Source organism: Diabrotica virgifera, chromosome 5, assembly GCF_917563875.1.
Source record: "Diabrotica virgifera virgifera chromosome 5, PGI_DIABVI_V3a".
Classification (NCBI taxonomy): Eukaryota; Metazoa; Arthropoda; class Insecta; order Coleoptera; family Chrysomelidae; genus Diabrotica; species Diabrotica virgifera.
Genome location: NC_065447.1, coordinates 15502329 through 15529248, shown reverse-complemented (window position 1 = coordinate 15529248; position 26920 = coordinate 15502329). Strand labels below are relative to the sequence as shown.

The 26920-nt window shown below is 32.4% G+C and overlaps 3 protein-coding genes across 3 annotated transcripts in view; 1 reads left to right on the top strand and 2 right to left on the bottom strand.

The window, feature by feature from the left end:
* LOC126885646 (arf-GAP with coiled-coil, ANK repeat and PH domain-containing protein 2) overlaps window positions 1–7558 on the bottom strand; it is a 106035-nt gene extending 98477 nt beyond the window's left edge. Inside the window, exons 1-2 of the mRNA XM_050652302.1 lie at window positions 7334–7558; window positions 7150–7266 (exon numbers count right to left, since the gene is read on the bottom strand). Of these exons, the coding sequence (XP_050508259.1) occupies window positions 7150–7266; window positions 7334–7386 (170 nt within the window). The 5' untranslated portion in view covers window positions 7387–7558. The remainder of the gene's footprint in view (window positions 1–7149; window positions 7267–7333) is intronic.
* A 2636-nt stretch (window positions 7559–10194) lies between these two features.
* Window positions 10195–19170, bottom strand: LOC126885644 (repetitive organellar protein-like). Its single transcript, XM_050652299.1, has 4 exons — window positions 18995–19170; window positions 18395–18941; window positions 11344–11454; window positions 10195–10861 (listed from the first exon to the last, which is right to left on the bottom strand). The coding sequence occupies exons 1-4, from the start codon at window positions 19042–19044 to the stop codon at window positions 10262–10264; spliced, it is 1308 nt and encodes a 435-aa protein (XP_050508256.1). The 5' UTR covers window positions 19045–19170; the 3' UTR covers window positions 10195–10261.
* A 45-nt stretch (window positions 19171–19215) lies between these two features.
* LOC126885645 (general transcription factor IIH subunit 3) lies at window positions 19216–26614 on the top strand. Its single transcript, XM_050652300.1, has 6 exons — window positions 19216–19538; window positions 22074–22296; window positions 24367–24582; window positions 24641–24776; window positions 25097–25133; window positions 26465–26614. Exons 1-6 carry the CDS (start codon window positions 19312–19314, stop codon window positions 26523–26525), a joined length of 900 nt encoding a protein of 299 aa, XP_050508257.1. The 5' UTR covers window positions 19216–19311; the 3' UTR covers window positions 26526–26614.
* Window positions 26615–26920: the final 306 nt, after the last annotated feature.

Below are 26920 nucleotides of genomic sequence, written 5' to 3'. Positions count from 1 at the left end.
GTTGCAAATCTTGTGATATAAAATTTTAACTTTAATTTGGCAACAAAAGTAAAGGGTAATTGGCAGAACCAAATCCTTCAAAAGCTTCAGAGCCTTAAAATACAAAAATTCAGGAATACCATCTACTACAGCTACAACCATTTACAAAAGGATCTGTTGATCCCTAGTGGAATATGGTCATCTGTTCCTTTTGAACACAAACACCAATAGACCAACCTGCACAAAGCTGAAAGAGGTGCTGTGAGGAGTATTATAAAAATAGGAAGTCTCAACAATTGTATCCATCCAATGGGTTATATACAGTGCATCCATAAAGTAACGCATAAATTCATTATTTCGTAAACCGGCGACTTTAAAGAAAAATCCCGAAACAGGTCGATTTTCATTTTTAATTTCCGATTTTTGACATATATGTCATACTAGTGACGTCATCCATCTAGGCATGATGACATAATCGATGATTTTTTTAAATGAGAATAGGGGTCATGTGATAGCTCATTTGAAAGGGTATTCAATTCTCTATTCCCTAATATAAACATAATTATTTATACAAGGTGTTCAAAAAAACATTTTTTTAATTAAATTAATTGAGACAAAAAGAAGAATGTATGTAATTTATCTAATTCAAAATATGTTTTAATGTTGTCAGAAAACAGGCAAAAATGTTTATTTGACAAATAAATATTGTTTTTCGCTTAAATTCAAAGTTAAAGCTGCCACCCACCTGCCTCTTGCCAGTTTGAACATTTCGTTTAAGCGAAAATCAATGTTTATTTGTCAAATAATTTTTTTCTATTTTCTGACAGTAATAAAACGCATTTTGAATTAAATAAATTACATACATTCTTCTTTTTGTCTCAATTATTTTAATTTAAAAAATGTTTTTTGAACACCCTGTATAAATAATTATGTTAATGTTTACATTAGTCATATATCATTATATCCGTCAAAAATGATTTTTTTGAAATGTCACTTATAAGTAGTGTGACCAACTCCAATTTAGTCGAATTCGGGACAAGGCTGAAAAAACTGCCTAAAATCCGGGACTTTTCAATGAAAATCGGGCCATTTTTTTTTAATATTAAACTTTAACATCATCATATTATCGATTATTTAACATTTTTATCTTGACAAAAATTTTTTTGGTGGAATGGGTTGTAATGGTAATTACATTTTTGTTAGTTTTTGACGTTTCGACTTCCAATCCAGAAATCGTTCTCAAAAAATGAAAAATTAGAAAATAAACTAGGTATGTAATGTTGGATTTCCATGTAAATTGAACCTTGGGTTAAAATATAATTACCATTATTTGATATTCATGTTTTAAATCGTCTTTTCAGAAGACGATAATTAAAATACAGAAACCGAAAAAGTCCATTTTAGTCCATTTGACTTTTCGTAGAACTATAATACGACGATATAAGATGCATGCGTTTTGGATGTGGTATTAGAAGTACCTACACTCTAGAAATTGTCGACTTTTTCGTCTCACCAATTCAATTTGATGTGAATTCTTAGAAGAATAATGTAGTAAAAATTTCATAATGGAATTTTACCAAAACATTGTCTGGGTCGCCGGGACACGACCTCGTAATTCGGGCCATGTCCCGGATTTTTCGGGCTAGTTGGTCACACTACTTATAAGTGTTAAATTTGTAAAAATTATTGTAAAAATAGATAAAACACATCAAAAAAGTAATGACAATGCTCATAAAAAACGAAGTCTTTCTTCAAGTCTGTCATCAAGCTTCTTCTTGAAGGTTAAGTACAAGTAAACATTACAAAAATGAGCTCTACAGAAAAATTTTGTTTTTTCTGCAAAAAAAAGGTAGTTCATGCTGTAATGTGCAGTATTTGTAAGGGAAATTATTTTCACGAGAGTTGTGCAGAAAAATCTGGAGCAATGAAAGGAAATACAATCAAATGTGGTCAATGTGCAAAAAGTGAGGTTAAGTCGGATGAAGTCGATTTTTCTTCAAACAAATCAAAGGAAATCTCAGAGTTTCAAAAGTTATTTCAGAAAATGGAAGAATCTATGGAATTCCTGAGCAGCAAATTTGATACTCTTACAGTGGAAAATCAAAATGCATTACGGGAATTGCGAGATATGAAAAGAGAAAATATCCAATTAAAAACCAAAGTTAGCCAGCTGGAAAAAAGAATCTGTGAACTAGAAATCAAAGAATTTTCCTGTAACCTAGAGATTCACGGAACTCAAATCAAAAATGAAGATCCCAAAGAAGTTCTAATGGAAATTGCTAATGATCTTTTATCATGTAATTTTAATAGTCAAGATGTGTCAGACTGCTTCAAACAAGAAACCAAAAATGGAGCAATAATTGTTGCAAAGATGAGATCACGTGATATAAAAACTAAGTTTATCAAAGCACGAAAAAATCGTAAAATGGAATCTAATATGCTGAGTTGCAACAAAAACAAAGAGAATACCTCAAAGATCTATATAAACGAGCAGCTCACCTTTACAAACAGAAACTTGTTTAACATTGCATACAAATTAAAAAAGGAAAGGAAATACAAATACTGTTGGACAAAAAATGGTAGGGTATATGTAAAAAAATCTGATGATTCTGAGCCAATTTACATTCACAATGAGGATATTATCAAAACTCTTTAATATTATTTGTGTGAACATTATAGTAAAATGGAAAATACGTTAGTAAAATGGATAATGATTGTAAATTGCAAATAAAATTTAAACTGGATAAAGTACAGTGTGATAATAGTACTGAGTTTAACATACTCTACCTGAATGCTCAGTCTTTGAGAAATAAGATATTGAACTTTGAAACGTTAGTTGTTAAGTTAAATATGCCAGATTTAATTGTAGTGGCCGAACATTGGCTGAGAGTGGGTGAAGAAACATATTTTAATGTGAATGGTTATAGTTCAGTTTTTGTTTGTAGGGATAAAGAAGGTGGTGGTGTAGGGTTATTTGTTAAAAGCTGTTACGAGTACTCAGAAGTCTACAGATATAATAAAAAGTGTTCAATGTTATTTTTACAGATCGATAGAAGTATTATAGTGGGTGGAGTATATCGACCTCAAGATTTCTACTGCAATGAACTTTTTGATGCACTGGATACAGCACTAAACATATTTGTGAATAAAAAAATTCCAGTTTGGATACTAGGTGACTTTAACATAGACCTTATTCAAGAGAGTATCCCACAAAAATTAGTTTGTCAAACAATTGTGTCCAACGGTTTTAGTATATTAAATAAAACTAACCCTACCAGAATCACCAATCATTCGGCTACATGTATTGATTATGTGATGACAAACACTTTAAACTTTGATGCAACGTTATATATAGTAGATGAAGGTTTCGGTGATCATCAACTGCAGCTATTAAAGGTAAAAAACACATCATTTATAACCACTGACAAGTATTATACAGTAACAACTTTAAACAAACTGAAATTCAAAAATGAAATATACAGCTTGCAAAATCAGATTTGGAATGAACCTGATTCTTTATGTGATGAAATATTACGTGTTTATTTAAATAATCTTAATACAAAAACAATTAAAAATCGATTTCGACAAAAAAGTGCACCATGGTTTAATGTCACATTACATAACCTTGTTTTAAAAAGAGATTTTCATTATAGAAGGCATAGACAATTCCCTAATAGTAAGTTCTTACAAGATGTTTATAAGTCCGTGCAAAATGAACTACTGAAAGCAGTAGGCAAAGCAAAAAAAGACTATTTCACGAATAAATTATCCGATGCACAAGGCAATAGTAAAAAATTATGGGCAACTATCAATCACCTTATTCATAATGCCGAAAATACAAAAAAAACAATAACAATACATGAACTACACTATCAGAACTCGATATATAATAAATCTGAGGAGCTATCAAACCAATTAAACAAATATTTTTCACAAGTAGGAAAATCTCTGTCAAAAAACATAACACCTTCAACAAGCACTCCAATAAATGTATCACCAAAAGAATATATATTTGAATGGCAACAAGTCTTAGAAATTAATGTTCAAGAGGTTGTAAGAAAACTAAAAAAAGGCAAATCTCCTGGCTGGGATGGCTTTGGTGTTGATATTATCAGGGAGTTTGAAGAGGAGCTTCTACCGATTATAACTAAATTAGTTAACCTTTCTTTTGTCACTGGAACAATCCCGAGCTCTATGAAAATGGCAATAGTGATACCACTTTATAAGGGAGGAGACTCAAAACAGCCAGGAAGTTATCGGCCAATATCTCTCTTAACAGCTATGTCAAAGATATTAGAATCATGTGTAAATCTTCAAATCGTAAACTTCTTGAATACAACTGGTGCCTGGTTTAATCGACAATATGGTTTCAGACATAATTCCAGCACAGTGTCAGCAGCTACCGATTTGATTACAGATATATATAGTAACTTAGACAAAGGATTAAGCTGTGTATTTGTATCACTAGATTTACAAAAAGCTTTTGATACAGTTAACCATGAGTTACTTATCTCAGTGCTTGAACAATATGGTATAACTGGTATGTCCTTAGTATGGCTCAGGGATTATTTGACTGGCAGAATACAAAAAGTGCTCTGTAATAATGTACTTAGTACAGCAGAAGACATCACATGTGGAGTTCCTCAAGGGTCTATATTGGGACCAACATTGTTCCTTATTTATATAAACTCCATCTCCAATCTGCCTTTAAAATCAACGCTATTTTTATATGCTGATGATACGGGACTCTTGTATGCTGACAAAGATCCCAAAAAGCTAGAATATGTTGTAGAAAAAGATCTGACAGATATAGATGACTGGCTCAGATACCACAAGCTCTCACTCAATATGAATAAATGTAGTTACACAATAATTTCAAATATTGAAGAACACAGAGAGCTACAGTTAAATTTTGGAAAATTCAAATTCGTTAAAAAAAATGTTACCAAATACCTTGGCTTACACATAGATAATCGACTAACATGGGAACAGCATATATTGAACACGTGTCAAAAAATAGCTCCAGCAGTGGGTATGCTTGGAAGAATTGCTAAATTTATAAGTATCCCACAGCGTAAAATGATCTATCACTCTTTAATAAATTCACATTTGTCATATCTAACTATTGTTTGGGGTAATACAAATCAAAAACAGCTACATCCTCTCATGGTGTTACAGAACAAGGCTGTGAAATATATATTTCAACTGTCAAGACTTCATCCAACTGACGACCTGTACTATCAGAGAGGAATTCTAAACATTGAGTCGCTATACATTTTACAAGTTTGTATATTCATTCATCAAATTAAGCTTTCTCAAACACGTACAAATATTACTCTAAGACATATAGAAGATGTGCATGACCATAATACCAGACAGGGAGGTAGTTTTCAAACCGTAAGAATGCGAACTACTGGTGCACAAAGAAGTATATACTCAAGTGGTCTGATTTTGTATAATAAGTTACCCACAAAGATCAAAGACTGCAGGCTAGAAAGATTTAAAACTGAATTAAAAGAGTTACTTCCTACTAACTACTACAACAGATAGCTTTAATTGAATATAATTCTATAACAATTTAATAATAAATAATAATTTAATCATTTACTTTAATACAATTTCTTTAATGAATCTATATAGGAAAACTTAACCTTCAGTGTAAAGTAGTCTAAAAAGTTTTATGTTATGTAATCTGTTACCATTATATTTATGTTTATTATGTTACCACAAAACCAGCATAGCTACGGCTCTTGGTTTTTTAATGTATTTTTTTTTTTGTATATTGTTATTACGTATTTTAATAAATGGAATAAAAAAAAAAAAAAAAAAAAAAGTCCCACCAGAGAAGTCCCATAGAAAACGTTTTGCAATAATTTCTTGAATTTTATGAGAAATTTTCGTAGGTCCGAAAAACAACATATAATAGTAACTGAATTAGTGAGAAGAGGAGCCCAAATTTCGAGGCAGATAAACGAAAAAAAAAAAAAAACTTTGATTCCTTTTTGTAAATTTTAAAATTAATTAGTGTTTAAGACAATCAAAATTGAACCCTCACGCACAAGTTGTACATACGTACAACTTCAGTGAGGAACTGAGTTTATTATATGTATAATTTATTTTCTACGAATAAACTCCATTATTATTATTATTATTATATTATATTAGTGAATAGAGAATTGAATACCCTTTCAAATGAGCTAACACATGACCCCTATTCTCATTTAAAAAAATCATCGATTACGTCATCACGCCCAGATGGATGACATTCAAAATAAGTCGACCTGTTTTGGGATTTTTCCTTAAAGTCGCCGGTTTACGAAATAATGAATTTATGCGTTACTTTATGGACGCACTGTATAAAAAAAACAACTCCTACTGCTCAATGTCTATAATAAAAGCTCTGACTCAAAGTCTTATGTTATGACAGTACAACTCCCTCCTACATCCACTGATGAATCATAAACATCCAGATCATGTTAAATTTTATCAACAAAACCTATTCTAAACAATCTATTAGCTCTTTGTTTAAAAGAGCTTTAGTTAATGGATTTTTGAGATTTTTGCTTAATTATTTATTTACTAACATAAATACTTATAAAAATTTTATATTACTTTATATTATAAACTTATAAAACAAGCAAGTCTACATAACTAATATTTTAATTAAAAAATGTGATTTATTTTCGATTTTCATCTTTCCATTCCATTTGACTACTGTTACATTTCAATAAGTATTAAACACTATTTACTTTGTATACATCTGCAATGAATTGAAGCCTTGTTTTAATGTACCAATAAGAAACATAATTGGTCGACTTAAGAAATATTTATAAAAGCAAAAAATGCTCACACAAATATAAACAAACTGAATCAGTAATGATTCATGTTGATTTACTTAGTTATGTAAATATTATAGTATAAAATACCACAAATGCAAAGAAAAAGAGTGATAGGTCAATCCCAAAAGGTTAACATAGAACATGTTACCAAAATAGATCAATTTCTACAAATTTATCTCCAAAATATATAATTGATTTCTATTTATACAGTCACATTTAAACATTGACTATTACTAATAAAACACCCTCTTTTCAACAAACACTGCATAGAAGTTAAAGCTACTTTCTTATTAATGATAATTCAAAATTTCCCATAACATGAAAAGTTTACCTTTGTTGTCCAACATATGTTTTTCCAGAATCCACCATAGATCCGCATATTTTCAAAATTTTCTCGAGCTTATTTTCGAGTTGATCAACGCTTGCCTCCTCAGCTTCCAACCTACTCCTGAAATTTGATAATTTAGTTAATTGAAAACGAATTGTAAACAATTAAAAATGACCAAAGTACGAACCTGAATTTCGGAGAATCCCTGAGACACTCCTGCAATCCGATTATTCCGACCATTTTGTAACCACTGAGTATTAAATAATTAACGAATCATGATAGAAACCAATTCCTGGTTTATTAAAAAGATGCGTTTAAATATTATTAGGTTGAGTCATCAACGCAGATCAAGATTAACACTTTCTTGTTTTCGTTTTCCTCTTCCTCTCATTACCACACGTCAAAATACAATAGAAAGTTTGGTTGTTCTAGATTGGCAGCATTTGGTTTTACGGGAGGAAAGTAATAAGTAATTAAAGTTTTGGAACAAAGTAATAATAGTGGCAGATCTAGACATTTGCCTCGGCAGGGGGGAACTTTCGTGTTTATTGTGTTTAATTTGTCTGTCTGTGGTTTAAGTTTCATGACAGCTTTTTATGTTTCAACAATTTTTTCTTTAATATTGGACCTTGTTAGGGGGAATTTCCCCTTTTTCCTTCTCCGTAAATCCGCCTCCACTGAATAATAGGTGGGTGAAAATTATATATAATATAAAAATATCTCAGAGTAAAGCAAGCGCAAAAAATTGACTATAAATAAATAAAAACCGAACTAACTTCCAAGTTTGTACGAAGAGTAAGAGATATCGGTCATACCTTAATAGAAAAAATGTGTTTAAGGCATTAAATACGTACGCCTTTCCGCGCTTAGCTACTCATTTGGTAATATAAAGTAGTCAAAAACGGATAAAGAAAGTCTTCAGTGAAATGCAAGAAAACTTCACAAAGGCACAAAAACATCATCAACGCAGTGTAGTTGGGAGAACAACATTACCTCGGTATCTAAGGGAATAGGACTTAAGGACATAGGTGAGCAACTGGATAAGCAGGTTACTAATTTAAGAACTTATTTTCAGACGCAGACTGAGACATCTACTTGTACATTGTGCAATTTGCTCAATAGATGACTCAACGCCGCTTAAACTGAGGTAACAAGAAATGGGCATAAATCGTTCTAAGCAAGAAGAAATGCGCACCTGGATAAGTAAACCTCTGTATGGGCGATATCTCAGATCAAACAAGAATTTGTCGATAATACATCGTCAAACCATTGTTTGACATCACGAAAGGTGTTTCTCGAGACGGGGGGTTTCCTACTTTCGATTGACTACCTACCTACCTACTTTCCAAGGACCCTCAAGTCCAAAACGATAAATGCCGATATGGCTGTCGAGCCCAAGAACCCACCCAACACCTTACCGGGGGCTGCCAGGTGTTTGTCGCTACTAATTATAAAGATCGCCATTACTCAGTAAGAGAGATCATTCAGCAGAAATTAACCAGCAAACTAGAACTTATACAGGGTGTCTGCGTAACTTGGAACCATATGGGAAACTTTTTTAATATCAATTTTACGAAAAAAAGTCATGCTTTATAAAGTGCTCTGCATAGTCTAAAACCTAAGATGCAATCATCAGGTATCAAATTTTGTTAACACTATACGAGGTATGTCAAAAAATATGAATTTCGCTCAAGAGCAAACTACCTTTATATTTCAAAATATCAAAAAATGTTATTATGAAAAGTTATTTGCAATTAAAAACCATATTTAAATATGCAATAACAGCCTTCTACTTGAAAAAAAAATTTTCTGAAATTTTCCTAAATTACCGATTCCGAACATCATTTTTATTTATTAGACATGTAATAACTCTTTTATTAATAATTTTAGGAAAAAAGTTATTTTTCATAAAAATCTGTGCATGGTCTAAACCTCAAGATGCAACCATCAGTTATCCAAGTTTGTTAATTTTATACGTATGTTTTTTAATTAATATATTTAGAAAGAATTCTTTCTAAATTCATATTATTTGACACACCTCGTATAAAATTAACAAACTTGGATAATGATGATTGCATCTTGAGGTTAAGACCATGCAACAGATTTTTATGAAGAATAACTTTTTTTCCTAAAATTATTAATAAAAGAGTTATTACATGTCTAATAAATAAAAATGATGTTCGGAATCGGTAATTTAGGAAAATTTCAGAAATTTTTTTTTCAAGTAGAAGGCTGTTATTGCGTATTTGAACATGGTTTTTAATTACAAGTAACTTTTCATAATAAAATTTTTTGGATATTTTGAAATACATATAAAGGTAGTTTGCTCTTGAGCGAAATTCATATTTTTTGACATACCTCGTATACTGTTGACAAAATTTGATATATGATGATTGCATCTTAGGTTTTAGACTATGCAGAGCACTTTATGAAGAATGACTTTTTTTGTAAAATTGATATTAAAAAAGTTTCCCATATGGTTCCAAGTTACGCAGACACCCTGTATAAACCGACCATCTTCTTTATTATGACTACGTCCCTACCAGAATTCTTGAAAAGGATAACTACAAGCAATGCTGGGACCACACTGTGCTTACAGACCAACCAGTGGCACATAATAGACCGGATCTCATACTAGTTAATAAACTTACAACGAAAAAAATCAGAAAATATAGACTTCTCGAAATACAGATAAGGAGACCATGGAGAATGGAAAGTACCCAGATAATATGTACCCATTATTCTTTCTACTACTGGAGTCATTCCGAAGAGGCGAAGAACCTCCAAGAAAACATAAAAAAGCTGGGCCTCAATGGTCATCTCTATAAGACCATGCAGAAAGCTGTGCTACTCTCGACGTCCAGATGCGAAATTTTTTGGGGGAGACGCTCTGGCGTGTCAAGTCATCTAGGACTCGATAACACGGAGTTATCAAGTCCCACCAGAGTCGTTTTGATGCCGTATGTATTTGGGATGAGTGAATGGAAAGAGGAAGTGTGAGCAGCAGGGTTATATCTGAGATAATAATTTTAAAGTAAAAAGTAGATATTTCTGAACTATTATTATTGTAAAGCAAACAAAAGTTGACGCTTACATATAAAAATATATTTTAACATTAAGATTTTTTTTGAAAATCTAAGTTTTCTAAAATATTAGGTGAAGATTGAGTTCTCTTCAAATTTGAACTTGATATGTAGTTTGACATTCCAGAAGTAACCGATGTTGTATTAGAAACCTGAAATAATGCTATTCGTGATAAATTATTGGTGATTTTCATTTTGTAATTGTCTTCTATGATTGTATGATCAACTCCACGTGCATTTTCACTTTTTATACTAGTCGGTTCATTTTGAAGTAGTTCTTTCTTCTTCCGTTTCTTTTTCTCTGGTGTTTTTGACTTTTGCTCGTTAACCAGCTCTATAGTAGGAATTACAGAACTTTTATTTCTCTCGTATATTTTTATCACATCAGAATCGTTTGTTTTGCTACTGCCTGGTTGTGGTTCTCTCTCTAACTTTTCCGGAGCTTCATCACTATTGTTTCTTAAACAACTCTGATCTTGGCTTCGCGTAGGATGCTTCATGTATCTTAAATGTTCATTTGTAGAATATTTTGTCTGACTTAGTTTTACTTTTTCAAGTTTGAAATTTAAATTATCTACTTCAAGTTGAAGACAGAGGTTTTCGTAAACCAAACAACCATTTTGCTTAACTACCTGAAATATTTAAAAGAAATAACATTTCATTAGTATGGAAGTGACGTGTGGACTTTAAATGCTGAAGCAAAGAGACAGTTAAATGTAGTAGAGATGGATTATCTTTGAGGGAGTGCCAGAATATCAAGACGATATTCCAAGATATAGAAATACCATCGAGGCCATTAGAGATAGATTAAATGCCACAGTTAACTGATAGAATAGAAAGGAAGAGTCTTTTGTGGTATGAACATATTCTACACAGGGAAAAAAGTAGATGGCCTAGTAGAGTATTTAGATGAAATCCGTCAGAAAGACGTAAAAAAGGAAGACCAAGATTGTTTTGGAGTGGAAATATCAGGAAGGCATTGAAGCGCAGAAATTTGAAGGAAGAAGACGCTTACGGCAGGTAAAGATGGCGAATTGTAGCTAGATATATTGTAACAGAAAAATGTTGATATGAAAAAAAGTGTTTCTGAAAGTGATTAGTAAGAAAAACATACCTGTAAATACTTTTTGCTGCTACAGGAAATAGCTGTATTCAGTTTATCGTTTACTAAATCATTTAGTTCTACTGTGAGACTTTCAATTCTGCTTTTGTAGTCGTTGACAAGCTGAAAATTTAAATATACTAGAGATTATAAAAAGGCCTTTGACACCATAATTCAACAAAAATGTTGGAAGCCTTGATAGAATACCGAATTGACTATCGATATACAGTGATGAGCGTGCTAATAACCGGCAAAATAGCGCAACAGATGGAAAACGTATTAAGTTGTGATATAAAAAGAAATGAAACTAGTCGAGCTAGTAAATTTAGCGATATTAACATAAAAATTTACATTATATTGATTGTTTCCCATTTTTACACGTAAAGGGCTTTTCATCGATTGTCATTTGTTTCGAGCTTCTGTCATATATGTTGTATGATCTGTGTATAATATTAATATACACAGATTATACGACATATGACAGAAGCCCGAAACAAATGACTGTGAATGAAAAGCCTTATCAGTGGAGTATGTCAACTAAAACTGTCACTGTGACAGTGGCAGTTGCTAAACTGATCCTATACGTCTAAGGGTGGGAAACAATCAATATAATGTAAATTTTTAGGTTAATATCACTAAATTTCCCAGCTCGACTAGTTTCATTTCTTTTTATCTTACAACTTAATACGTTTTCCATCTTTTGTGCTATTTTGCCGGTTATTAGCGCTCTCATCACTGTATAAATATAAATAAGAACATACACTAATAAAACACAGTAGCCAGTGTTAAGGTACGTATCCATAAGGTACGTATACGCTGTTGCTTCCGCTCGTCTCTCACCCTCGGCGATCCAATCGGTGGCGGTTTATATGTAGGGGAGCGCATTCCATTTGAGCAGCTACACGGAGCACGGAGTACCAACCTAATGGATACGTACCTTCAGAGTGGGTGATCGTCAATCTCAGAAATTCCCGATACAACGTGAAGTAAGTCAGTTAAGTTTAAGTTCACTGTGCTTTTGGAATATATATTTAAAAGGGCAAAACTGACTGACAAGGGCATAAACATAAACGGAGAAAAGCTTAACCACCTGAGGTTTGCAGATGATATTGTGCTAATAGTTGATAGGATAGAAGAGGCCAAAGAACTTTTAAATCATCTCTACCTTTCCTCGCTACAAGTGGGATTGAAAATAAATATATCTAAAACCAAGATGATAACAAAACAAATCTTGTAGTCAACGGAGATACAGTCGGAAAAATGAAAGAATACCCATGAACGATCACAAAAATCACTTATTTTGTATTTGCTGTCTTTTTCTATAAATAACAAACGTTTTTTGTAGAAAAAGACAGAAAATACAAAATAAGTGATTGATGTGATCGTTCATTAGTATTCTTTCATTTTTCCGACTGTATCCGCTCCGAGCTTCGCTGGTATCGCCACCTACCTACAGGATTACTAGTATAACTTTTACCGGAAATTTTCTGGAAAGAAAAAAGTGTTGCCTATACTCTGTGAGTTTCGCTGGTATGGCTGCTATCGCCATCTAACGGTTGACTAGTGTTCCTATTTCGGCCGGAATTTTAAAGAGGATAAAGCACAAACCATATATACTCATAGACGTTTCACGTAAATTGTCAAGGTCAAGACAGCAAATTAGTTATCATTCCAATCCAGAGATGTCGCGTCGCTGTCAGTCAATTCTCTTGTCATATTTAACAACTGACAGTTGACAATTAAATTAATTTTTGTTATTTACTTTTTATTTTACAGTTTGTTGCTTAATTATTTTATTATAGTGGTGTTACGTTTTTAATATGATTGAATCACAATTTTAATCAATTGTATTAACCTCCTCTCCGTTTTTATGAGTAGAATTTTTAGTTTACATTGATCATCCCGTGTTGTGTTTCTCCACGTTTAAAAAACAATATAATAGATCCTGAAACAGTTTATTCCAATAGACAAGTGTGTCATCAACATTTCGGGCCTATATATTTTTGGAAGTTTGTTAAAGATTATAAGGTAATATTTATCTAAACAATCATCCTACAAGATTTTTTCAAAAATTTTCATTCAACTCAATATGTGCTTTCACGTGACACATGGCAGTAGTGTTTGGCATTTTGAAAACAAATTGGAACATTTGAAGTTTTCAGTAAAATATTGAATAAAACATTGAATTGACTTTCTGTTGTTTTAATTTCCTGCGAAATTTCATCAAAAATCCCGCAAAATTTATAATTTGAAAATCCCACGTAACTAAAATTTGTCAATTTAGTTCCCATTCCAATCAAGAGATGGCGTTAATTCGATCCGAAAGATTAACATGGTCGTGAAACGTCTATAAGTATGTATGGTTTGTGGGATAAAGCAAATAATAGTTATTTCAATCTTATTATTTAATTCTTATCGTGTAATATTTACAACGTAAAGAAGTAATTGGATCGTAATCGATAATTAATAGCAGTAAGGGGCCGTCCATTAATCACGTGAGGCTCGAAAGGGGGGGAGGGGGTCTATAAAAAATCACGAAATGTCTCAATCCACGTGATATACGTGGTCTTAAACCTCAAAATGTATCACCAAGGGGGAGGGGGGTTAAAAAATACTAAAAAAAACCTCACGTGATTAATGGACGGCCCCTAAGTACAGAATTTATTATTCACTATGATTATTTTTAAAATTTTGCTTATCGTTTTGACGTTTATGTTGACAACTAATATTAGAAAAAATTTATTCTGCAAAAAAGTATAATAATTTAATATAATTATAGTATAATACTTCTTAAATATTAACTTATGAATGACAGTTAACGGCATCCTACGTTTGATGTGATTGGTCGTTATCTTCACGCATTCAAATTTTGTTTCAGGATTGGATTGTAAAATTGAAACCGTCAAAATTCGAGAGTGTGCTAACTGATCCTTTCACTCAAATTTTTCTACCGTTTTAAAATTAAAATTGTGTTTACTAACTTTTTTCTAATTGCATCAATCCATTTTTGTCGTTGAATCACCTTATGCTTAGCGACAGGAAAGTTGTAGAATACACAGTTACTATTGTAACCTGTATTTCGACACTCTTTAATACAACAACTTTCGTGAGACATTTAAAAGCTATAATATGCAACTCTTAATGCAGAACGTCAAAAAGCAAATTTCCAGTAAAGGTTTACAAACTTGTCACTACTGGCGCTCGCGAATTTTTAATTATCCCCTCTACCTACGAGCTCACAGCGTATATGCGTAGGAACAAGATCCATAGACCAGGTAATGGCCTATAAATATCTAGGTCCCCAGATTCGCATAGGAAAATGTACGATACCGGCTATAAAGTTCTAATGTCTTATTAACTGTACTAACCGGCTATGTTTCTAGGTATTACGCACATTTAAGGTTCTAATAGCTTACATAAGAAAAATAAAAAAAAGTCATTACCTTATGGCTACGGCTTCCGAAGACTCAGTAATTACACATTACACGCATCGGTTGAAGTCCCCTGGGATAAGACACCACCTTTAGCATCCGTCACTTATTGTTCACATTGGTTTTAAAGTTTTACGCACTACCGGCAACTTCGGAAATCGTTAGTACGGTACTGCGCGACCCCGTATTTTTCTACTTTTTTTACAATTGAAAATTCGCACTTTTTCCGCAAAGAAGTAACCAGTTTACCCGTAACTTTGCCCTCGTTCGCTCGTCAAATCACGCACACGTCCACAACCAAATACAGTACAGCACACACTCCCCCAAAAACTAAAAACATCGTTAAAATAAGTCCTCGAATCTGTTCCTATATTATTAAAAGTTTTTAACATCGAACAAAACGAGTAAACTCATTAATTTTTATCACCCCGAAAAAAGGTTCAGCTCTCGAAAACTCCCATCTGTTTTTTCGCTTGTTAGACAAATTTTACTATCAGCCCAGACGAAACGGTGTCGAATTACACGTAAGGAATTTCGAAAAGCCGACAATAAGGCCAGTATTATATTAGGCAACTGGTGACGCCACCAAGTTGCTCCACCAGTGACTCATTACGTCACGGGGCATTTAAGTAAATGAGACCTATTAGACTACGGTAACTGGTTGTGCCACCAGTTGCCCATATCGGCCACCAGTTGCCCGTAATATTTTGTGTGCTTTAATTTGGTGGAGCCACTAGTTGCGCCACCAGTTGCCCCACTAGTTGCGCCACCAGTTACCTAGTCTAATAATGGCCTAACATCTCGACTCCGGTGAGGGCCATAAAACCATAGACGTTACAGAAAAGATAATCAAACCGTTGAATTTCTCCGTCGTATGAGACTGAATTGGGCAGCCTTCGGTAAGTTGAATCACATTATGTTTTAAAAGAAAAACCTTTAATCAGTGTGTTTGCCAGTATTGACTTACGGAGCGGAAACGTTAATTAGGACAGGAAGAACAGTGCAAAAGATTCTTGTAGCTCAAAGGGCGATGGAGTCCATAAATGGAGTAATCTATGTTGGGCGTTTCTCTGCGAGGTAAGATCCCAAACTACCAGCTACGACGACGAAGTTCAGGAGTGGCTAATGCTTGGCAAGAGATGATGCCTACCGAGGCAGACGTCGTCCACCAACACGTTGGACTGACGATCTAAAACGTTACCATGTTAATTGGATACAAGAGGCACAAGATCGAAACAAATGAAACTTATAAGAGCTATGTCCAGCAGTGGACAAACGAAGCTTGAATGATAATGGATTGATAAAATTAACTAAACTTAATTTAATTTTAGTTATAGTGTGCTTGTGACTAATGTTGAGGTCCTACGTAGAATAGACAAGGAATGCGAGATTATTAACACCATCAAAGAGCGCAAACTAGAATATCTTGACCATGTTACGAGGAATGAACAGACAGGGCCGCGCCAAGGCTTTCAAGCGCCCCGGGGCAAGTAATTTTAGGCGCCCCTTTCCTCCTTCCTTTGTAAGTAGCTTTTTGTAACTTAGTGAATCGTTATACGGTATACATACAAACTATTTTTTATGTGTTAGGAAAGTATCATCATCATCATAATCTAACTGTTATCGTCCACTGCTGAACATAGGTCTCCTCTAAGTTTCTCCATTTCTCCCTATCTTGAGCTACCAGCTATCCAGTTCCCGGCAGTTCTCTTTACATCGTCACTCCAGCGCGTTGGTGGTCGATCTCTGCTTCCTTTATCCGATTGTCCGCCGGAGGTCGCTATTCCAATAATCTTGTAGTCTAGCTGTTGTTCGGTGTTCTTGCCACATGACCTGCACATCTCCATTTCTTCTTTGCTACATGTTCTACTATTATTTTGATTTTTGTCCTTTGCCTGATATTATTTGGTATTCTGTCTCCTTGTGATTCTTAGCATGGCCCTCTGGGTAACCCTTATTTTCTGCTCTTAGATTTTCAGCAGCAGTAAAGTAATATTATACTGATAAGTTACTATGAATACTATAAATATTTACAAAAAACAACGATTACATTATCAGAGAACAAATAAATATATAATTATTATTACTATAGTTCATTTGCTCATGGTTTTTGCTCTGTATATTAAAGAACCGCTTGGATTGACATGAAATTTGGCATACGCATAGCTTATTTATAACAAAGAAAACAATTGATATTGCGTCGTCGGGGATGAAAAAATATACGTTAAAATTAATTCCGGAAGTGGAGAAACTGACTAATTCTAAGCAACTTTTGTTCCATACAGTTTTTTCAGTAAGTCAATATTTTTCGAGTTATTTGCGAGTGAATATGTTCATTTTTCAACATAAGAACCACGGTTTTAGACGGTTTTTCGCAAATAACACAAAAAGTGTATATTTTATTAAAAAAATGTTCTTAGCAAAATATAGGTTATAAATAAATAAATAAAACTTATGCACGCATGAACTCGGTAGATCTAGTAGAGGAAGAGCTGTAGCTCGAGAAAAGTGGGTTCTTATTCGTCAAATTCCAAATCGAACATTTCCACGTGAAATAACCAAAAAATGAAGCACTTTTCGGGCAAAACTCGTTATAATTTTTTTAAATTATTTAGAAAAAACTTTATTTTGTTTTTTAAAAAGTTTCTAGCAGCAAAAGTAAGCCAGTAACGATGAAAATAAAGTTGGTTCTTTTTTTTTTGGTCAAAAACATCGTAAAAATCTCCGCTTAATTAGCATCCCCAATGAAATTAATCGTTACAGCTTTAAAATTTACTTCACTTATGTATATTTATGTGATCTGGAAGTTTCACCATTTCAAAGTGCTTATTTTTGAAAAAAATTGGTTTTAAATTAAAAAAAAAATAACTTGAAATTTTGAAGGAAATGCCAAAATTTCAAAATTTTTCCCAAGAATATATTTTTGATAAAGTACTTACTTTTTGAGTAATTTGGGAAAAACTGTCTAAAAACTTGTTTTTTTTTTGTTGAAAAATAAACATTATTCACTCGCAAATAACTCGAAAAGGAGATATTGTATTGGGCACGTGGTACTCCCTAGGGCAAAAGCACACGCCGACACAATAATCATTTTCTTCTTTGACATGTTGGCTATGTGTATGCCAAATTTCATGTTAATCCAAGCTGTTCTTTAAAAGTCAGAGGTTTTTCAATATTTTACCGTGAGTGAATGGAGTAATAGTTCAGTTTAATGAGAGAAATAACGGTTCGTACACTTAGGACTTAGAGGATCAAAGTAATAATAACTGCTATTGTTATATCTACCTACGATTGGTAAATTTTCAATTTTACAAGATTTTTCTGGTAATTCCGGTATTGTTAAATTTTTTTTCGGCACCTACCGGTGCCGGGTTGCACCGCCCCTCTCCGCCCTTATGGACAGCGCGGCCCTGTGAACAGAGATGTGGCTTGTTGAAACTCATTCTTCAGGGCAGTATTTGGAAAAAGGGGACCAGGGAGAATAAGAATGTCTTGGCTTCAAACCCTGAGAAATTGGTTCAATACATCGACAACCGAACTATTCCAAGTAGTAAGTTCGTCATCGTCAACCGAACTATTCGTCAACATCCGGAACGAATAGACACCGTAAGAAGAAGATATAGTATGCTTACCTTTTCGTATTCTAGTCTCAATGTTCGCAGTTCGGTTTTTAAACAAGTTTTGGTATTTTTCATCCTTAAAAACTTAATACTTAAATTATAGTTCGCTTGTAGTGTTTGATTCAAATTTTGCTTCACTTTTGCAAGCTCGCTTCTATACTCATAGATAGTTTTCTCACTTTGAGCTGCTGAACTACTACTAAAAAGTGCCCTAAGTTTTTTACATTCGTTCATTTCTTGACAGTATAATTCTTTTTCCTTAAAATAAAACTTTCGCTCATCATCTAATTGTTTGGCCAAAGATACATTGGATTTTCCAGTTTTAAGGAGGTCTGAAGATATTCTTTCCTTTTCTCGAGCTAAATTGGCGATTGAAATGTCTTTTTGCTCAGATTCATTTTGCAAAACTTGTACGGCTCCTTTTAGATTCGATATTTGGTCTTTTAACGCTTCCAGTTCGTTTTTTAATAAAACTTCTTGCTCCATATAGTCTTTCTGGTTTACAATAGTTTGTGAAACCGATTCATATGATGAAGTAGATGTCTTGGATAGGGCGTTACTAAAATTATCAATATTAATTAGGGGCAACTTAATATATTGTACGTTTTTTACCGAATTAAACTCTTTGTACCAGAAAGCTTCTTTTTCAAAGCTTTTTTCATGAAACTCAGCTATATTTGTTATTCTGAAAAATATTTTATCCTTGTCATGTCATTGACACTATCACAAATTTTGATTGTAATGGTAATTCTTAAACTCCCCTCGTAGAGAAAATTAAATGTTTGTTGACTTTTAAAATGTTGATTGGCAGCAATGCTTTATCATGGTATTATTTATAGGTTATGTTTAGACTTTTAGACGTCAAAAAATATTTACTTCTTAAGGCCAGTGTGTAATTTATTTGTATTTTTGTTTAAATAAAAGTTAAAATGAATAACATAGCGGTACCAAATGATTTACAAACGGAAGATGCTTCTGTTGATGAGACTAGTTTGTTAGCAATAATTATTGACAGTAACCCAGGCCAGAAAATGTTGAGGGAGAGTCCTCATGTTTTAACTCATTGTGTGGACTCAGTTATAGCTTTTGCCAATTCACATTTAATGCAAAAATCTCAAAATAAATTAGCTATTATGGCCTGCCATTCAAAAACTAGGTAAGAATTTTACTACATACTACTACTAGTCTGTTCACTAAACTCGGACACAACTGTAGTGATTTTAGTAGGTAATTTTTTTGTTTTTGGCCAATTTTGCCAAAATTACTAACTATTTAGTAATTATTAACCATTTAGTAATTAGTTTTCTGCCAAATTGGCAAAATTACCTACTAAGATCACTAGCCAGTTGTGTCCGAGTTTAGCAAATCGACTATACTACATGTGGGCGCATAAGGTTCTCCGACTTCTATACCTTCCATATAATATCTTTTCTGTTTTCATAAAAAAATATACTATAATTTTTATTACATTGTTTGGCTACAATGTAGGGTTGTAATCGTGTTATATTGCCTATAGACAATATTATTAAGTGATAAATTTAAAAGGGAACATTCTAAATTTTATATTTCCAACTTATAGGTAATTATCGTCTATCTGTACACTAAGAACGAAACAATGATGGAAACTAGAAGCAAACAAGAATCACCAAGGTTTGAAAAGTTGTTTCAAATGATGAAATCACAACAAGAAGAGAATAAATTATGAACAGAAAGACAAGAAAAGGCTTTATATAGACAAACAAGTCAAATACAATGAAAGAAGAAAATAAACAACAAACGTAAGATAATAGGCTATTAGCAGAAAGACAAGAAATTAAAAGAAAAGCTTTAAAAAATTTAAAAGAAAAACAACAAAATGAACCGATGGTAAAACAAAATGAGATAATATAATGAAACAATAAGAAGAAAATTTGTTGAAACTTTAAAACCGAATGGAAAAATATGAAGATATAAAGGTTTATTTAGAGAAAATGCAGGAAGAGGTAAACCAGATTGCTGTGGAGATACAGAAAATTGAAAAGGTGGAAGAAAAATTCGAGATTGCGTTAAGGGGGGGGGGATATAGTTAATTCTGCGTTTTTTTTGCATAATTTTAAAACGTCTTCCCTTGAAAGTGGTGGGGATAAATTAAATGGGTAAAAGGATATCTTAAAGAACAACACTTAAAGATTATTCAGTTAAATTTTTATTTAAAAATATTAAAAAATGAAGCAGTGGCATCATTTTTAAGTAGACGATCCAAAAAAGATGATTTGCAGTGTACACTATATCTTCGGACAGAATCATTTGAAACATATAAACCAAAAAGATTATTTTAGTTTAAGAGTTTCTTGAGGTAGTGACGTCGAGTTTTTATGATTATATTGATTTTTAAATTTATGGTATAACTTTAAAGTGAAAAATCTAAAAAAACAAAAAAAGTGTGTTAGGTAAAGAGAAAAATGGTAATATAAACAGAAAAAATTGTTAAAATAAGCAAAAACTCGACGTCACTACCTAGTAAAATATATAAAAAAGAAGTGTGCAAAATTTCAGAAAGATCGGTGCATTACTTTTTGAGTTATGATGTACACCGCCTCAAAAAAACATGTTTTTCAGAAAACGGGTTTAAAAAAAATGTAGTTTTGTCAATAATACTAAGAAAATTTTTGTATATATCCATATCTCCGTCAATTTTGCTCAGATTAACTTGAAATTTTAATGGTATACTCTTGAAAATATTTACAGTCGAATAAGCCAATAAAAAAAATCGAAAAAAATAATCAAAAATACTATACCCCCTTAAAATTCGATATGGAGAAAGAGGAAGAAAAATGGAAGGAGATAGAAAAATGTCAAAAAGGAGGAGACCGTCGGGAAATAATTGTATACAGTTCTAATGATAGCAGAATCCAATTTGGAGGGGATATTAGAAAACGACATCTGGTACCTTTCATTGAAATCTTAAAAAACAAATTCCAACAAATGCAGAACTTCGAAGACTGCAAAGAAATTATAAGAAACCATCTAAAAGACGGAGCTGCTTTGTGGTTTAAAAAGAAAGAAAATGAAGTGACTTCATGGATAGATTTTAAGACAAAATTTGTTATAATGGTGCAAGTGAAACAGGTTAAAATGGATCATCGAAGCTGTTAGAATTAATATGCTGTGTACTATGCCCTACAAAAGTTATTAGTATCATTATACACCTAAAATCGACAGTTTCTCTGTTATTTCAGGTTGAATAAACCGATTTGAGCATGCAGTAAAAAACAAGCTCTTCTTACCTACCATACTCCTCTTTGTATTTTAACTAGAAGATTTATGAAGGAACAAATCTCTTTGCTTTTTTATAACCTACAGAAATATTTTATATAGTTTTTTGTTAGATGCATAGTTTTTAAGGTATTTGCAAAAAATCCGTCCGAAAACGTGTAATTTTTCAATGAAAATGGCCAATTTTCAACCACGAATAACTGAAAAAGTATCGAGTTTTCAAAAAATAATTATAGAACAGTTTTTGCTTAAAATTAGGTTCTCTAGCCTCTTCCGTGGCTATTTTAACCAAAACATTTTTCACCCCCGAGAAGGGGTGGGAACCACCCCCAAGATAAAAGCGCACATTGGCATAGGGTAGACTTTGCAAATACCCTCATTGACTGCCCTATTTGTATTTTAAAAAATACACCCGTTAATATTATATCTTTTTTAGTCAATTTATATATCCTGGTCCTGGCAAAAACGCTGATATACGACAAGTCGATGGACAGTACGAAGTATTTACAGCAGTAGAAAAAATCACTAAAAGAAATTTGGCTAAGGTGTTAACAACAGAAAACTCAACTGTTATTACAGAATCTCTTTTAGCAGGTGCCATTGCAATGGCCTTATGTTATATTGCAAGACTGCAAAGAACAAAACCTCCTGGTGCAAAGGTAAGCAACACCTTTTTCTGCAATTAGATGTTCTTTGGGAGTTTTTCTGTGCTCGTTGTAAAATTTAGAATGCTATTTAAGAATTGATAAAACCAATAATAGTTTTTATATCTAAAGAGGTATTACAATTACATAAATACAGTTTTAAAGAATATCTAAAGTCTAGCAAACAAAAAATGAAATTAGTCATCCAAAGTCAGGTGTCATAACTAGTCAAAAGTACAATGGAACCTGTATACAATACACAATGTACTTATAACTCTGAGAAAACTAGATATATTCTGACCATATATGTATCCTTTCTCTGTTACTAACATGCTTTGTGGTAAAAGTCATAGCGATAGCTAAACGACATGATCAACTTAACAAGTTGATGGACAGATCGTCCGTAGATGTCTAATTTTAATTGATGTAATGTGACACAACATCTATAGACAACATTTTTAAAATATCTAGTTGTGACAAAAAATCGGTTGTCAAAAAATCTGCTGTGCTTAGCGAAAACGCCGTATCTGCAAAAATCTGAAAAAATGAAATTTTTACTTTTTTCTAACCCAAATGTACATATCTATCTTATTTGTTTACTAAAAATGACGTAATTTAAGCCAAAACACATTAAACACACCGCATCTTATGCCGTATCCTGTGTAAATGTATACGAATTCTTAAACTAAAATTGATTTAACTCGAATGTGATGTCTCTGCAGATACGGCGTTTTTGCTAAGCACGGCAGTAACAGATGCATATGAAATGTGACACGAAGTCCATAGTCGTCGTCCACATGTTTACAAAAACTATTAAAAACTCATTGTTCAGCAATTTCCCTATTCTATTTTGCAAAATACATATAGTGTCAGAACACTTGCTCATACATTTGACGCACTGTCCATCAACGTGTTAAGTGATCACACTTATATCTCATTTCATTTTTTATTTGCTGGAGTATAGTTGCAGTTGTTGTTACTGTTTTTACTGCATTTCAAGGCTGATATATACCAAAAGTGAGTATAGAGTATAGCATCACAACATACTACATACATACAACGTCGTAGCTTTTGTATACAATCTGCAATCCCAAAGCTCTTCGAATGTCATATAGCTAAGCAACTTTCTTGGTTCTATAAAGGCTTAATATCTCAATCACAACATGGTTTTCGTAGCAAAAGATCCACTGCAACAAATTTGGTTTGCTATCAATCTGAAATATCTCAGTGGAAGACTGTAAACAGGTATATGCAATATACACAGATTTTTCCAAAGCATCTGATCATGAAGATCACCAGATACTTTTGGAGAAATTAATTAATGTAGGCTTTGAAGTCAGGTTTTTTGAATGGATTAAAAACTCTACATCTGGTAGAAGTCAAAGAGTCAACATAGGTTGTCATCTGTGTGATAGTACCTCAGTAACATTTGGAGTTCCTCAAGGTGGCCACATTTCTCCACTTCTTTTTAATATCTTCGTTAATAACATCACTTCCTGTTTCCTAAATAGCAAATGTCTAATGTTGGCAGATGACTTGAAATTTTGGAAAGTTATAGATAGCCTCAAAAGACCAAGCCTTGTTGCAAGATGACTTAGACTGCCTACAAAATTGGTGCAGTCAGAACAAACTCCACTTAAATGGCAAAAAATGTTTTATAGTTTTTCTCGTAAAGTCAATAGAATCGAAACAGGCTATACTATTAATAATCAACCATTAAATTATGTTTCTTCTTACTTACTTACTTTTTCTCACCAAATAAACACTATTTCAATAAAGGCATCTAAACTTCTCAGTTTTGTTAGTAGAAATTGCAAGTATTTCTCCATTTATTCAACAAGATTAGTATATTGTTGATTAGTTTAGAACTGCATATTTTGGAATACTATTGTTATTTGGTCACTCCATTTTCAGAACAATGTTGATATTCTAGAAAGAGTCCAGCATAAATTTTTTGAGATATTGTGCTTACCATGTTCACACTACTATTGAAAATCATGATTATTCTCCTATCAAACAACAATTATTATCTTTACTCTCACTCAAGAACCATGGTAATACTTTAATATAAATTGTAATTTTTAGTTAAACTGCAGAGTTCTAGTTATCACAGGAAGTAGTTGTTCAGCCTCACAATACATGAACTATATGAATGTCTTCTTCACCGCCCAGAAGCAAAATGTGGTTATAGATGTATGTGCTTTGGATCAGCATTTGAGTTTATTGCAGCAGGGTTGTGATATCACAGGAGGGATGTATCTGAAAGTACCCCAGTTGCAGGGATTATTACAGTATTTATTGGTGAGTCTTAAGGTTGATGTAAATATAATTATATTAACTTATTGTTTTATGGTTCTAGTGGGTGTTTTTGCCAGAACCGCCCATTAGAGAAAAGTTAGTATTACCTCCTCCTCTAAAGGTGGACTACCGAGCAGCATGTTTTTGTCATAGACAGTTAATTGACATAGGATATGTATGTTCAGTATGTTTGTCAAGTAAGTACTTATAAGTATCATCTAATCACCTTTTTGCAATAGCAACTATTAAATAATACAAATGATAACTGCTTTTTAAATATTTTTGTTAAAAAATAATATCATACCACAAATAATATTATTTCCTTTGATTGCCAGAAGTATAAATCATCAAAAATGGATTATCTAATCCATAGAAGAATGTCATTAGAGTTATTAAGTCCTTGATAGTTTCAAAAATTCTCAAAATACTCTCTAACTATTATTAAATCTGTAAATGTTATGTAAATTTGAACATAAAAAGATTAGGTAGATATTTTCACTAATGATTTTTTTTTCAGTTTTCTGCAAATTTAGTCCCATCTGTACAACTTGTCAGTAAGTATTTTTTAGTATTGTTATTTCTTGACTTATCATTCAGAGTTATTTAAAAGAGTATAAATGTTAATAATACTACAAGAGTTAAAAAGAAACTGGCAAAAGTAATATGAATCAATACTATTACTACATCATAACCTGGGATACATCTTGTGTATACATATGAGACATGAAATACTTTTAGCAAAGTACAGGTGTTAGGTGTTACATACAGGGTGGTGAATTGGAAAACGGGCCATAGGAAACTCAATGTAAAATTCTAAACTGTTGAATTCCTGCTTCCCTAATTATGTTACATCAAAAGTCATGAGAAGTTATTTGTAGAGGATTGAAATCTGTATTAAAAACAGAAGTTACAATTGTTCTACGATTTAAACACATTCCAAAATTTTGAAAAATATAATGTATTCATACCGCAGTAGGTATGTGTGGGCATGTTAGGCCACACGTTACTATTTAGCTGACAGTGAGCACACTATTGACTGAAGAAAATATCTTTATTATTAATAGTTTCTCCTTAACTGAGGGTATCTTATCAACTTTATTGTGTTTTAAACAATAAATGATAAAATAAATAAAAAAATTGACAGTTCAAATTGTTAATATAATAAGTGATATAATAACTTCATTGTCACCAAATGCAACCTTATACACATTAATACACTGTGTGTGGCCTAACTATGGCGTATTACTCTGAAAATTGTATTACAGTTTTACAAAATTTTGAATAATTATTGTTCGTAGAACAATATTACCAGTTATTTTCAATACAGATTTTAATTCTGTACAAATAGTTTCTTATGACTTTTGATGTAAAATAATTAGGGAAGCAGGAATTCAACAGTTTAGAATTTTGCATTGAGTTTCCTATGGCCCGTTTTCCAATTCACCACCCGGATACCTAAATAGTATGAATACAATTATGTGAAAAAATATATTGTTGGAAATCATAAGAAAACAGTGGAAGGAAGGTGAAGAGGTAAAAAGGGTAACATACACAAAATACTGAGCTAATAAATATAACAAAAGTACATACATGGATACCCATGACATATTAAAATAAGAGAAGATAAGAAAATAAAAAATAATTTTTCTTTCTCTTTCCTTTCTGTGAACTGGATAATAAATTAATTGGAACAAATATTGCAACAAAAGACATCAAACAGTAGAAAAATATTCGAGAGCATATGACGTAGATCTGTGAATCTGGGAGGAAATTAATAGAAGATATAATATACCTTCAAAAACTTCAGTAATTTTTGTGTTTTTAATTTCATGATTCTCTTAAATATAATTTTCTATCCTAAACATTTTTATTTTCTCTATTTTAGCACTGTATTCAAGATGCCTGCACTACCCAGTGTCAAACCTAAGAAAAAGAAGAAAATGTAGCAATAAGTTGAAGTGCGATTAATTTTTTACTTCAAAATGAAATTTATTAAACCAGTTTTACAAATAAAAGAGATAAAAACGATACAAAACCATTTTAATTTTATTATGCTTACCAGATCTCCCACTTCCAATTATCTTGAAATATTTTCCATCATATAGACATAGACCACAAAGTAGCGGGCAACTATATGATGGAGAAGATTACAAAATGAGACTTTATTAGAAACAAGGGTGTATTATTGCTACTGGTAACAGACCAGTTTTTAGGATATATTTAAGTGCTCAAGAAGTCCCTAACCGAACATAGCAAACATATGTGGAAGAAGATCGACAAGCTTGCAAAATACTCCAATGTAATGGACTTTAAGATAAATACAGAAAAATCAAAACTCTTG